Below are 14,517 nucleotides of genomic sequence, written 5' to 3'. Positions count from 1 at the left end.
GCAATACTGTTAAAAAAAAAGCGAAAGACAATGGTGGTGGAAGGAATATGGGGTAAATCAGGCTCTTATTTGCCTCCCACCATGAGCCTTTATGTCCATCACCTGCAACTTTGTTTTCCTCGTAGGTTTTATTACCCACACATGATAACATGCTATTGCAAAAAGTGCTTGGGAACACGAGCATGGGACAGGCACACCTGTAATTACAAACACCTGGGCCAAGAAGCTGGCAAGCACAGAGCATGCACATATATACATGTGGACACCTGGGCCGAAAAGTGAGACAGAAAAGAAGCCAGATAGAGAGTGTGTGGAATCATGGGAGCTGGGAGGCTCAGTTGCTTGCTCCCTGCTTGCCTTCCTCTTCGCCTGCTGCTCTACTTGTATCTGGTCCTCTGCTTTAGCATTAAAGGCCTGTCAAATCTACCAAGGGCTCCAAGATTCTTTTCCATCTGTACAAATCAGTAATGAAACTGCTTAGCCTGAAATGGTTGCCCTATAAGAAGTATCACATTTCTAGACCTCAACTTATATTATAAAGCCATAATAATTAAAACAGCTTGGTACTGGAACAAAAACAGACACACAGAACAGTGGAATAGAATTGAGAGCCCAGAATAAACCCACACTTGTAGGGACAGTTAATCTATGACACCGGAGTCAAGAATATACTGTGGAACAAAGAAAGCCTCTTCAATAAATAGTGTTGGGAAAACTAGACAGATGCATGCAAAAGAATAAAATTGGACCACTATCTTACACAATACACAAAAGTCAATTCAAAATGGATAAAAGACTTGGATATAAAACCTGAAACCATTGGCCTCCCCGGTGGCGCAGCGGTTGAGCACTGGGTTGCGAAGCTGCCCGCGGCCTCTGTGGCGCCGGTTCGATCCCTGGCTGCTCCCCGGCCGCCGGCGAGGGTCCCACATGGTGCGCAGACCTCTCCTGCCGCCCGCTGCTCCCCTCAGCAGTGTACTTCAGTCCTTCTGCCTGCTCTGCTCCCCACTCTGGCTCTGGTGAATTCTCTCACCCTCCCACACTTCTGACTGTACCCAGTGCATGTATAAACAAAAAAAAAAACAAACAAACCAGCAAAACAAATAAATAAAGCATGCCTCTATATAAAAAAAAAAAAAAAAAAAACCTGAAACCATAAAATACATGGAAGAAAACAGGCAAAACATTTATGACATAAGCTTTAGTGATACCTGTAGGGAATCATCCCAAACCACAAAGAAAACAAAAGACAGTATAAACATCTGGGACTACATCAAACTGAAAAGCTTCTGTACAGTGAAAGAAACCATAACTAAAATGAAAAGACACCCTATTGACTTCATTGTTCTCATACATTACCCTGTTATTATCCCTGTTACTACCCTAACCTGAAAATGTATATTTTAGAAATATGGCCACCTTAATTTTTGGGCCAATTTCACTCTTTCTCAGGTCAGTTTTTGATCTGTATCAAATATTTGTTAAGTACCTTTACCTACTAGGCAGCTAACCACATTATCTTATTTTAAAATATTTTTTAAATACTATGCAATTCTAGAGGTAGGGTTGGTGGAGATTAGGTGCATGAAGCACCTGAAAGCAATTGATAAAATTTTGTTCCCTGTAGTTTAAAATGCAGTATTAAACACTTCTTTATCACTAATGTTGTCATGTGTGATATGAGTTAACTGATGATCGTAGTTATTTTCATGTTTGGCTAGAATTATTGGGCTCTGTTGCACAAAACTGTAGATGGTGCATAGCTTTGTGGTAATCCTTTTTTATTTCAGTGGTGTTATTTTGGAACCTTTGTTTGGAAACAGTAACAAAGACTGTGAAAAGCTACAACAAACTTGACTGATATGCCTTCTGCTGCTGCTATTTCTCAGCTGAACATAGAATGATAAATTGATTGAAGTTTTTTTTTTTTTAATTCAGAATGCCTTTGAAATGCTTTTTCTGTTCTCCTTGCTTATTATTCCCTCTCTGAAGAATACTATGCCTGCTTTCATGCATCCTTCTCATTTACTTTGCCAAGATTCTATCTTACTATTTAAAGTTGAGTGGAATGTATAGAAGACATAAATGAAAAACTCCAAAAGACTATCAGGCTCTCCATAGTTGTCTGTGATTGATAGCCATGAAAAAGATGGAAGGCCAAATTCTAGTGCTTCTGTTTGATCTGGAACTATCCTTAAGTTGAAGAATTCTGACAGGATTATGTTATATTCTTGTTATCATTGTAGTTGGGCACATGATATTAAAAAACAAACATCTTTACAAAGATTGTTATAAAAACAACAGCTCTCTTCCCCTATTTTTTTTCTCTCTGGAGGCATTCACATTCAACTTTTATACATTTAGTTTCAGATACTTATCTCATTATTTCTGAACTAAATGTTGCTATGTCTTGATTTTAGACATCTAATTTTAAATATCTGTTGACTTCTCATTATGGCATATGAAGATTTTGTTCTTTCACATACATACTCATTCCCGCACACGTGCACTCTTCTCATGCCTTCAGTTTTCCATTATAGCTATAGTGTATTTACCATGTTTTCACAGTGAAAGTGCAATTAACAGGTAAGCCAGGTAGCAAACTGTGTTACTTTCAATTTTCTCTACAATTTCTAATTTTTCCTTGGAATTAATAATGCTTTTTGTTGTTGAATTCTCTGTGTGTTAGCATATTATTATTAGCTCACTCATGTATTCTCCATCTATTTTGTAAATATACATTCAGTTCATTTTTATCAAAGAAGCCTTTGAATTTGTCCAATTTTCCATATTTTTATTGTTTGTTATTATTGAGTTTTTTATACTGCTTTCATATTTTTCCCCAAAAGTTCTTTTCCATTCCTTACATGTTTCTTTTAAAAAGGGTCTGTTATTATTTCATAGTTACACTGTCCTTTAATATCACTGGGAATATTGATTATAGTCTTAATTATTCCCACTGCATGTGATAGAAAATTCATTGCCTCCTAATATCTCACAAAAGTGGAAATGGTTAGGCAGCAGGTGTAAAGGGCATATTTTTCAGGCAAGAAAGCTAGTGGACTTTTGTTAATAGTAAAACAGTCACCTAAGATTTTTGGAAGTCCATCTGTATGCTGTTGATTGAGCCTGCAGTGTTACATGAAATTATTTTAAAATCTCAGAATGCTTTTATGTCTTTTGCATAGTGCTACTTTTAGCAGGTGGGTTGTCTTAGAATGGACACAGCACAGTCCAGAGATAGTCAAAGTGAAGCATGCTGTTCTCATGGTTTATATTCAAATTTTACTAAGATTCTTGTAACTTACACAGTTTTCAGGGTTAACAAGCTAACTATTTTTAGTATTCCAAAAGAAAATAATGGTAATCAATAAGACAGTATTAGCAAGAAATAAAAACCTGGGCCCCAAATATTTTTTTAGGAGGCTCCACTTAATTGTTCTCTTCTGATAACGGAATCCAGCCAAAATCAAAGTAGGGGTATTTCTTTCCCACTCAAATCTAATTTATTCATTTATTTTCAAATTATAGAAGTGTTTTACTTTATTGATTCTACTTTGGGGGTTATATATCTCTACAAATATATACATTGTTGATTCTTTTGGGGGTTATAAATCTCCACAAATATTTATTTTATATATATATATTTTTTTCACTATGCCTTACTACCAGTATCCCAATAATCATATACCATGTTACATTGGCCCCCATTCCCCTCCATTTCCTACCTCACCAGCCTCCCCTTCTGGTTGCTCCAATTCTGCAGTTAGATGCCAAGAGTTTATTATTGGTTTAGTTTTGACTTTGTTGTGTTTCTTCATATTCTACATATAAGTGAGATCATCTGGTATTTGTGTTTCTCCTTCTAACTTACTTTACCTAGCATTATCTGCTCTGTGTAGTTCCATTCTTGCTGTCTCAAGTGGCAAGAGTTCATTCTTTAATGGAAACTTCTTTTTTTTTCTTTTAAAAAAAGATTTATTTATTTATACAAGCACTGGGTACAGTCAGAATCGCGGGAGGGTGAGAGAATTCACCAGAGTCAGAGCGGGAAGCAGAGCAGGCAGAAGGACTGAAGTACACTGCTGAGGGGAGCAGCGGGCTGCAGGAGAGGTCTGAGCGCCATGTGGGACCCTCTCCTGGAGGCCGGGGATGGAACCAGTGCTGCAGAGGCTGCGGGCGGCTTTGCAGCCCAGCGCTCAACCGCTGCGCCACCGCCACCAGGGAGGCCCTAATGGAAACTTCTTAATCCACTCATCTGTCATTGGGTACTTAGGTTGATTCCATATTTTGGCTATTGTAAATAGTGTTGCAAGGAACACAGGAGTGCATATAGCCCTTCAAATTAGTGTTTTTTAACCTATGGATAGATACATAGAAGTGGAATTGCTACATGGTAGAGAGAAATACTCAATTAAAACTAGAGAACACAGAAAAAGTGTGTTAGACAAAAAAAAAAAAACACAAAGAACTTGGGCAGCTAATAAAAACAATAATAAATATGGTAGATATTAATATAACTACATCAATAATCACCTTAAACATTGATGGTTAAATACACTAGTTACAAACAGATTTCCAGAAATGAATCAAAACAATAATCAAGTACATATTATCTAAAATTACCCACTTTAAATGTAAAGGCATATGTAGATTAAAAATAAAGGAATGGAGGTACCGCGGCGGAAGTGGGGCTACCGGGCGTGCTGGACTTGGGGTCTCTACCCAGACCGGCTCCACCATGTTCAAGGTTTCCTTTAAGATCACGCTGACGTCGGATCCGCGACTGCCCTACAAAGTGCTTAGTGCTCCTGAAAGCACACCTTTCACAGCAGTCTTAAAGTTTGCAGCAGAAGAATTTAAAGTTCCTGCAGCAACAAGTGCAATTATTACTAATAATGGAATAAGAATAAATCCTGCACAGACTGCTGGAAATGTTTTTCTAAAGCATGGTTCAGAACTACGAATTATTCCTAGAGATCGTGTTGGAAGGTGTTAAAATCTGCTACTCGGAACGTAATACTTTTCAGAATAAATATTGGTATTGTTGCTGTTGTTTTAAAATTGAAATCAGGCATTTAAAAATCCTATGAAAATACCAATTATTGATGAAGTAACGAAAAGATGACTGTCCCTTCTTGTTCACATTTCTGCATGGGAAGAGGAACTGCGTATGCATTGAGGATACCATTTCCACAGAAGATCATAATCTTTCATTGCTACCTCACAACACACAGGTAGTTCATTTGGGATAAATGGATTATCCAGCTGTGTCTTAATAACTGAAGGATGCATCTGATGATTCTTAGAGAAAATATTTGGAAAATTAAAATTGAGTGAAATCTTCCTCTTTGTCTTTGAGTTAAAAATTGTAAAGGATTATGGATCATGCAGGTCAGTTTGCTTGATAACATCTGACTTGCAGACTTAAATAGTCAAATTTTTGACTACATTTAATTCATGATAAATTCATGATGTAGACATCCGTGGATGCTTAACTACACTTTTTATCATTTAGGTTTTTAAGTTTCAAATTTCATATATTCATACAAATTTAATGTCAGATAAAAAAATTCTATAGCCCTTATGTGTAAAATTGATATCCTACACTACAGTGTTTTAACTGATTTGCAGAACCCAATACTTGTAATGGTGAGAATTGAAAATAAACTAGAAGCATCCTTTGCTGAAAAAAAAAAATAAAGGAATGGAGAAACATATAATGTGCGAACACAAATGGAGTAGCTTATTAATATCAGACAAAGTGCACTTCAGAACAAGGAAATTATTAGGGAGAAGGAGGGACATTACATAATGCTAAAAGGTCAACTCTCTACGACAACACAATTCTTAATAGGTATGCACCTAACAACAGAGCATTTAGATATGTGAGGCAAACACTTACAGAACTTCAAGGAGAGTTGGATGACTCCATTATTATAGCTGTAGACTTCAACATCTTTTTATCCATAATTAATAGATCCAGCAGGCAGAAAATCAATAAGGATATAGTTGAGCCAAACAGCAACAACAATTAACTGTATCTAATTAGTATCTATAGAATATAGTTATTCAACAACAGCAGAATGTGCATTCTACTCCACTTTATACAGAAATTCAAAAGCATCTTCTCTTACAACAGTATTTCAAGTTATGATATCATTAGTGTTGTTTTTCTCCATAGTTATGATAAATTTAATGAAGGACATATTAAAGCATCTTGGCAATTTCTGTAGGTTATAGGGCTCAGACTTTAAAAATGTGGAGGTGTAACTTGATGCTCTGTCACCTCTTTAAGAGTTCCCCAGTGGCGCAGCGGTTGAGCGCTGGGTTGCGAAGCTGGCCGCAGCCTCTGCAGCGCCGGTTTGATTCCCGGCTGCTCCCCGGCCACTGGAGGAGGGTCCCACATGGCGCGCAGACCTCTCCTGCCGCCCGCTGCTCCCCTCAGCAGTGTACTTCGGTCCTTCTGCCTGCTCTGCTCCCCACTCTGGCTCTGGTGAATTCTCTCACCCTCCCGCGCTTCTGACTGTACCCAGTGCTTGTACAAATAAATAAATAAATCTTTAAAAAAAAAAAAAAAAAAAAAGAGTTCCCCGCCTTGTGATTAGGAGAGAGCCATCTTCTTTTACTAGCATTGATATGAAAAGATGGACTGTCCTTGTTGGTATAAGATGCTATATTATATGCCACAAAAATTTGAAATATCCTGAATTTCTGCAGCAAAGAATTAATTTGTCATGAGCTTGTCAAACAACACCATAATTTGAGGTAGAAAAAGTTATTTTCTGGAAATCTTCACTCTTGTGTATTGATGACATTTTCCTGCTTTTATAGTCATATTGAGTTCCCTAAATCTAATAGACGCTTTTATTATGGCCTTATATTGTAGAAAGTATTTATGTACTATTACCATCTAAATTTTATGCCAATTATGCTACAAATAGAGTTGCTATCTATAAACAGGTAACAATTTTTTTTGACATTTGCAGTTAGCTATGTTACTATGTTTTATTACACTCTTATTACATATAAAACTCATGTTTTATTACACTTTAAAATACTGTTTTAGATAAAAAAAGTAAATTTTAACAAAAAAGTATTTAATTTGCGAAAGATCCAAGTATCAATGTTAGAATTTTCAAATCTGAAACAGACATTATTAATACATTTCATAATTAATACAGTATGAGAGAGGAAATAAGCTTTGTATTCCTTCTTGTCAGTTTCTTTGTATGCACAGTGTTGAGATTTTTAATACTCCAGATCCCGAAGTTTTAGCACATTAGCACTATATATTTTTCTTTCTCCGTTAACATTTCAGAGACTTAGTTTCATATTGGTGAGATAGCTCTTCTCTATGACGTCATTTGAAACCTAAGTCAAAAGCACAATATTTGAGAATTATGCAATCTGAAAAATATTAAGTATTTGATTTCAAAAGTTTTATGCAATTGAATATGGTCATTTCTAGTGTATAATAAGAAAATTGTTTAAATGGATCTTGACTTGGTGTCCTAAATCTTTTGCCTCTATGCTGAACCTGTGTTTTGAGGATCTTTTAAAAAATGTATATATTTTTTCAGTACTGGATTAAATTTTAACAAATTGCTGATCTCACTTATGGCAATGGAATTTGAAGACAGAGTAGTTACAAAGAATTTTCCCCATAAGGCAACCAAAATCTAATTTGTCATCGGTGGTGTCTCCAGTAGTATATCTCAACTACTACCTTGATTGTGTTACTTCCCAGTTTCAATGTGTCCTTAGTACACAAAAGATAAAGTTAAACTTTGAAGACCCTGCAAAGTTAGTCCTAATCTGCACTCCAACCTCCTTTCCTGTCCTTTTCTCTCTGTATCTCCCTTATTCTCTCAGACTTTAGCTATACTCATCTTGCCATTCCCATGTCATATTGTGCCTATCTGTAGCCAGACATGCAATTCCTTCTGCCAGGAATATCCATTCTTTTCATTGACACAAGAATAACTCATTCATTTTTCAAGGCCCAGTTGGCACATTATTTCTTCTGTAAAGCCTTATCTTACTTCAAATAGCACAGATAAGTTATTCCTCCTTCATTAGTTATGGTATACCAGGCTGCACTAACAAATAGATCCTCAAATTTTATCACATTAGCACTATACAATATATTTTTGTTTATCTGTTAACTGCTGTGAGAGTATTTACATCTAAGTGAGATAGGTCTTTCTATGAAGTCATTGGAGACCTAAGCTGAGAAGGCACTCCAGTCTTCAACACATGACTTTCACGTTGCCCTAAATGTCAGTAGCCAAAATGGGGGAAAAAAAGAGCTTGGAAAAATATACACAGGATTTCAGGACTTATATCTGAAAATGGGGTATGTGCCTTCTGTTCAGCATTTCACTGGAGACAAGTTTTTCACTTGGCCATCCCTAACTACATTAGATTCTAGATTGTGGTCTAGGTATATGACCAAAAAAGCAGGAAACATTTGGGTGGAGAGCTGTGATTTCTACTATATACTCCTTTTGGGTTCTCATAACACTATTTAAGCACAGTTCCTGTTATAAGCAATTACCTTTTTTTTCTTTTATTATTATTTTTTATTTTTATTTTTAAAATAAATTTTATTTTTATATTCCCCATACAATTGCAACCCCCTCATTTTGACCCCAATCTCTCCCCTCCCCGCCCCCCACCCCCCCAGAGAGTGTCTCTGGTTCATAGGTTTTTGTTGATTTTGATTTTCACTTTCTTATAGTTATTGATTTTCCTGGTCCCTTATTTAAGTTTTCTAGATTCCTGCTATGAGTGAGACCATCTGGTATTTTTCTTTTTCTTTCTGGCTTATTTTGCTGAGCATGATCCCTTCCAGCTCCATCCATGTTGCTGCTAATTGCATGTGTTTATCTTTTTTGAATGCTGAGTAATATTCCATGGTGTATATGTACCACATCTTCTTGATCCAGTCATCTATTTTTGGGCATTTGGGTTGTTTCCAAAGCTTGGCTATTGTAAATAGTGCTGCTATAAACATAGGGGTGCAGGTGCTCTTTGGAATTGATGTTTCTGTGTCCTTTGGGTAAATACCTAGGAGTGGAATTGCTGGATCATATGGAAGCTCTATGTTTAGTAGGTCAAGAAGTCTCCACATAACTCTCCATAGTGGTTGGACCAATTTGCACTCTCACCAACAGTGCAGGAGAGTTCCTTTTTCTCCACACCCTCGCCAACATTTGTTGTTGCTAGTTTTTTTAATATGTGCCATTCTCACTGGTGTAAGATGGTATCTCATGGTAGTTTTGATTTTCATTTCCCTGATTACAAGTGATGTTGAACATTTTTTCATATGCCTGTTGGCCATTTGCATTTCCTCTTCAGAGAAGTTTCTTTTTAGCTCTTCTGCCCATTTTTTGACAGGATTATTTTGTTTTTGTTGAGTCTCATCAGCTCTTTGAAGATTTTTGTGATCAGTCCTTTATCATTAGTGTTGTGTGCAAAATGTTCTCCCAATCGGTGGGGTTTCTCTTTGTTTTTGTTATTGTCTCTTTTGCTGTGTCTTATACACATCAGAAGCTCTTTAATTTGATGTAGTCCCAGCTGTTTATCTTTGTCTTCACTGTCACTGCTCTGGGTGATGTGTCTGTAAAGATGTCATTGATGTGCATATCACGTTGTGTTTGGCCTATATTTCCTTCTACGTATTTTATGGTTGCAATTACCTTTTTATATGTTCCTCTCTATCCGTTTTCTAGTTCTAAACTGTGAGTTCTTTTTTTTTTTTTTTAAGAGCTGGGGTACAGGACAGAGATGTGGGGGATGAGTGGACTCACCAGAGACAGATTGGGGAGTGGAACAGGCACATCTACTGAAATACACTGCTGAGGGGAGCAGCAGGCAAGTCAGGAGAGGTCTGCTGCACCATGTGTGCTGCTCCCTGGCAGTCCGGGGAGTCGAACCCGTGCTGCAGAAGCTGTGGTTTGCTTCATAGTGCGGTGCTTAACTCCTTGCACCACCAGGGAGGCCCCTAAACTGTGAGTTCTTGAGAACAGGAACTTCTGTTAGTATTTGTAATTCATTCCTTTAATAAATGCTTATTGTATCCTTTGTATGCCAGTATCTCAGTACCAAGTACAGTGATCAATTCAAGCTTATACATGAATATGTATTTGAATTAATGAATCAGTATTGACATTACCACAATTGGGCTCTGATTGTATAACAGCACCATCTCCTCTTGCAAAAAGTTCATTCTGGAACTTGAATTGTTTTCTTCTTTATAAAATTTCATTTCATTAATTTGTTATTGAAGTACCATTGTTTTAAATCTCTTGTTAGTGTTTTGACAGTATGGGCTTTGCCTCCTCAGGTGTAGTCACCTTAGCACTCCCACCACCAAAGAATCCATAGTCCCCCACCATAGTTCTTTACACTCTACCCACTCTCATTCTTTCCCCTTCCCTTACCCCCCCACCCATGCCTCAGATCTATGGTCAGCTTTCAAGGGTTGGTTTTAAAGTTTATCTTTAACCCTTTTTTGGGTTTCTCCATATTCCACATATAAGTGACACCATCCAGTATTTATCTTTCTACTTCTGGCTTATTTTACTTACCATAATTCCTTCCAGCTCCATCCATGTTGCTGCAAATGACAAGAGTTAATCTTTTTTGATCACTGAGTAGTATTCCACTGTGTATATATACATCTTCATGTTGCACTCCTCCATTATTAGGCATTTCTACAATAACCGTCGGAGTGCTACAATAAACATAGGCACGCAAGTTTCCTTTTGAATAAGTGTTTTGTATTCTCTGGGGAAATACCACTGAGTGGAATTGCTGGATCATATGGCAGATCCATGTTTAGTTTTTTCAGGAGCCTTCACACTGCTTTCCATAGGGATGGGACCAGTCTACATTCCTACCAACACTAAGATTTACTCTCACGCTTTTACCAGTGTTTGTTTCCAGTCTTTTGATATGGGCCATTCTCACTGGTATGAGGTGGTATCTCATTGTGGTTTTAATTTTCATTTCCATGATTATAAGTGAGGTTGAACTCTTTTTTTCATGTGCCTTTTGGAGAAGTGCTATTTAGCTCCTCTGCCCATTTTTTGACTGCATTATTTGTTTTGTTTTCTTTTTTTTTGAGCTGTGTGAACTCTGTACATCTTTGATATCAGTCCCTTCTAAGATGTAAGGTCTGCAAGTATTTTCTCCCATTCTGTAGGGTTACCATCTCTTATGTTGTGCAGAAACTTTTTAGTTTGATGTAGTCATGAATGTTTATATTCTCTTTTGTTTTCCCTACTGCTGGGGTCAAATCTAGAAAGATATCTCTGACACTTACATCATAGAGTGTTTTGCTTATGTTTTCTTCTACAGATTTTATGGTTTCAGGTCTTATATCTAAGACTTTTATCCACTTTGGGTTGATTTTTGTATGTAGTGTTAGATAGTGCTCTAGTTTCATTCTTTTGCATGCAGCGGTCCTATTTTCTGAACACCATACATTCAAGAGGCTTTCCTTGTATATTCTTTGCTCCTTTTTTTTGTGAATTAACTGTCCATATATTGGTGGGTTTATTCCTCCTCTCTCAATTCTATTCCAGTTATCTGTGTGTCTGTTTTCGTTCCAGTATCATACTTTTTTCATTACTGTAGCTTTGTAGTATAGTATGAAGTTTGGATATAAAATACCATCATTTCCTCCCCCTTTTGTCAGGTTAGTGTTGACTCTCTGGGGTCTTTTGTGGTTCCATTGAATTTCACTAATGTTTGTTCCATTTCCTTGAAGAATGACAGCCATTGAAATTTTTATTGGACTTGCACTGAATCTGAAAATTGCTTTGGATAGGATGGCCATTTTGAAAATGTTGATTCTTCTAATCCATGAGCATGGAATATCATTCCATTTCTTTGTGTCTTCTATTTATTTTCACAAAGTCTTATAGTTTTCCTTGTATAGATCCTTCACCTCCTTAGATTTACTCCTAGGCATTTAATTTTTTTTTTTGTGTGTGTGTGATTGTAAATGATGGTTTCTTTAGTTTTTTCCTCCTCAATATCCTTATTTTCATGTAAGAATGCAATGACTTTTGTGTATTAATTTTGTAACCTCCCATTTTATTGAACTGCTTCATTGATTTTTAAAAAAGATTTATTTATTTATGCATACAAGAGCTGGGGTACAGGCCAGAGATGGGTCTGTGTGAGAGGATTCATCAGAGAGAGAGTGGGGAACAGAACAGGCAGACTGACGAAATACACTGCTGAGGGGAGCAGCTGGTGAGACAGGAGAGGTCTACCTCGCCATATGGGTCACTCCCTAGCCAGCCAGGGACCGGACTTGTGCTACAGAGGCTGCGGATTGTTTCATAGTGTGGTGCTTAACCCCTTGTGCCACCAGGGAGGCCCTGTTTCATTAATTAGTTTTTCTGTGGAGTTTTTAGAGTTCTCTGTATATTATGTTGTCTGCCAATAAGATAGTTTTATTTCTTTTCCAGTTTGTATTCTTTTATATCTTTTTCTTGCCTAATTGCTCTAGTTAGGACTTACAATACTATTTGAATAGTAGTGGTGGCAGTGGACATCCATGCTTTGTACTGGATCTTAGTGGAAAAGCTTTCAATTTTTTACCATTGAGAATGATGCTAGCTGTGTGTTTGGTATATATGGTTTTCATTATGTTAAAGTATATTGCATTTACCCCCAGTTTTTTGAGGGTTTTCATTATAAATGGATATTGAATCTTCTCACATGCCTTCTCAGCATCTATTGATACTATCATGTGGTTTTTAATTTTTCCTTTTTTCTTTTGATGTGGTAAATCATGTTGATTTATTTTCAGTGTTTTACCATCTTTGTGTCCCTTGCTTGTGATTGGTTTGTTCAAGTTTTCTATTTCTTCCTTATTCAGTCTCAGATGATTGTATATTTCTAAGACTTTGTCCATATCATCTAGCTTGCATGCAAATGTTCACAGTAATCTCTTCCTTTGAATTTCTGCAGTGTCAGTTGTGACTTATCTTTTGTTTTTATTTATTTTTTCTTGGTTAACCTAGCTAGAGTTTTGTCTATTTTGTTTGTTATTTCAAAGATCTAGCATTCAGTTTCATTGATCTTTTGGACTGTCTTTTTGATTTCTAGTTCATTTATTTCTGCTCTACATTTTATTATTTCTCTCCTTCTTCTACTGTTTTTTTTTTCTTTTTTCTAGTTGCCTCAAGAGGAGAGACAAGGTTGTTTATTTGGGTACTTTCTTGTTTCTTGATGTGGGCCTGAAGAGGAAATTCCCATGCTCAGATGGTTTTACTAGAGATCTTAATTATACTGTTCGAGAATTAGCAGCAATTGTATGCACTATTTTTCAGAAAATGAAAGATGGTAAAACACTTTTCAACTTATTTTATGATCAGTATTACCTTGATATCAAAACTAAAAAAGAAAGTATAGAGAAAGATACAGATCTGTATTTCTCATAAATATAGATATAAAAATCTTCAACAAAATTTTAGGGAAATCAAACCCAATGATGTATTAAAATCTTTATTCACCATGACCAAGTGAGATCTTTTCCATATATGCAAGACTGACCCAACATTAAATAAAAATCAATAAATGTAATCAACTGCTAAAAAGAGAAATTATATGATCATATCGTGTGATGCAGAAAAAAACTTAATCATGATAAAAAAAATCTCTGCAAGTTAGAACAGAGAAAACTTCCTCACTTTGATAAAATGCATCTCCAAAAATTGTGTAGTTATCATCATTCTATTAGATTCCTAGGGATGCTGTAAAGTATGTGACTTAAAACAATAGAAATTTATTCTCTCATAGTTCCAGAGGCTAGAAATCCGAGATTAAGTGTTAACATACATATGTTCATAGCAGAGGTCCAGAAAGATGTCAGAGTGAAGTCGCCAGGCTCGCTTCTTTCAGATCCTCTCAACTAAACTGCTGTAAATCAAAGCCAAAAATCCCAGCGAGAAAAACAAAAGACCACAGCACACACTAGCAGCATCTGTCTGGCAGCAAAGGGTATGAAAAACTTTAAATGAACTTTGTTTAAAGAGATAACTGGTCACTCCAACCCACAAGAGGGAGGAGCAGCTGCTGCACAGAATCCCTGTAGCTATTGACGTGGATACATGCCAACACTGGGTTTCCTGAGACCTAGCATTGCATTGGATAAAGTGGTGCTTGAGCAGCACTCAGAATGGAGGGTGTATTGTTGCAGCAGTGGGGGCATAGAGCAAGGACTGCTAACTTGTGCCTGAAGTTCTTCATAAAAAATAGCGATAGTCTGAAATGGGTCTGAACACCTGGGTTTCCTTATAGAAGAGTCTAGTACTTGAAACCCAGGTTGAGATATCCAAAATGCCTGCCAACTTCAACCACAGTAGTAAAACCAAAACAAAGAAATGCTTAAACAGGCTAGAATTCAAGCACCTACCAACTACTGAAGCAAACACCCCAAGATTAGACTTTTAAAACATAAAATAGAACAGTTCCTGGCCTGTGACGCCATAT

At 36.7% G+C, this 14,517-nt stretch overlaps 1 protein-coding gene across 1 annotated transcript; it reads left to right on the top strand.

Annotated features, from left to right (window-relative positions):
* Positions 1-4,686: 4,686 nt before the first annotated feature.
* LOC119246579 (ubiquitin-fold modifier 1-like) lies at positions 4,687-5,109 on the top strand. Its single transcript, XM_037512939.2, has one exon. It carries the CDS (start codon positions 4,742-4,744, stop codon positions 4,997-4,999), a length of 258 nt encoding a protein of 85 aa, XP_037368836.1. The 5' UTR covers positions 4,687-4,741; the 3' UTR covers positions 5,000-5,109.
* The last annotated feature ends 9,408 nt before the right edge of the window (positions 5,110-14,517 follow it).

This window comes from Talpa occidentalis, unplaced genomic scaffold (genome assembly GCF_014898055.3).
Source record: "Talpa occidentalis isolate TD23 unplaced genomic scaffold, MPIMG_talOcc4v2.1 talOcc4.15, whole genome shotgun sequence".
Taxonomy (NCBI): Eukaryota; Metazoa; Chordata; class Mammalia; order Eulipotyphla; family Talpidae; genus Talpa; species Talpa occidentalis.
The sequence above is the reverse complement of the archived record's forward strand: the minus strand, read 5'-3'. Positions and strand labels throughout refer to the sequence as shown.

Coding starts and splice junctions, on each gene's coding strand:
- LOC119246579 (XM_037512939.2), top strand. CDS start 4,742: ATGTTCAAGGTTTCCTTTAAGATCACGCTGACGTCGGATCCGCGACTG.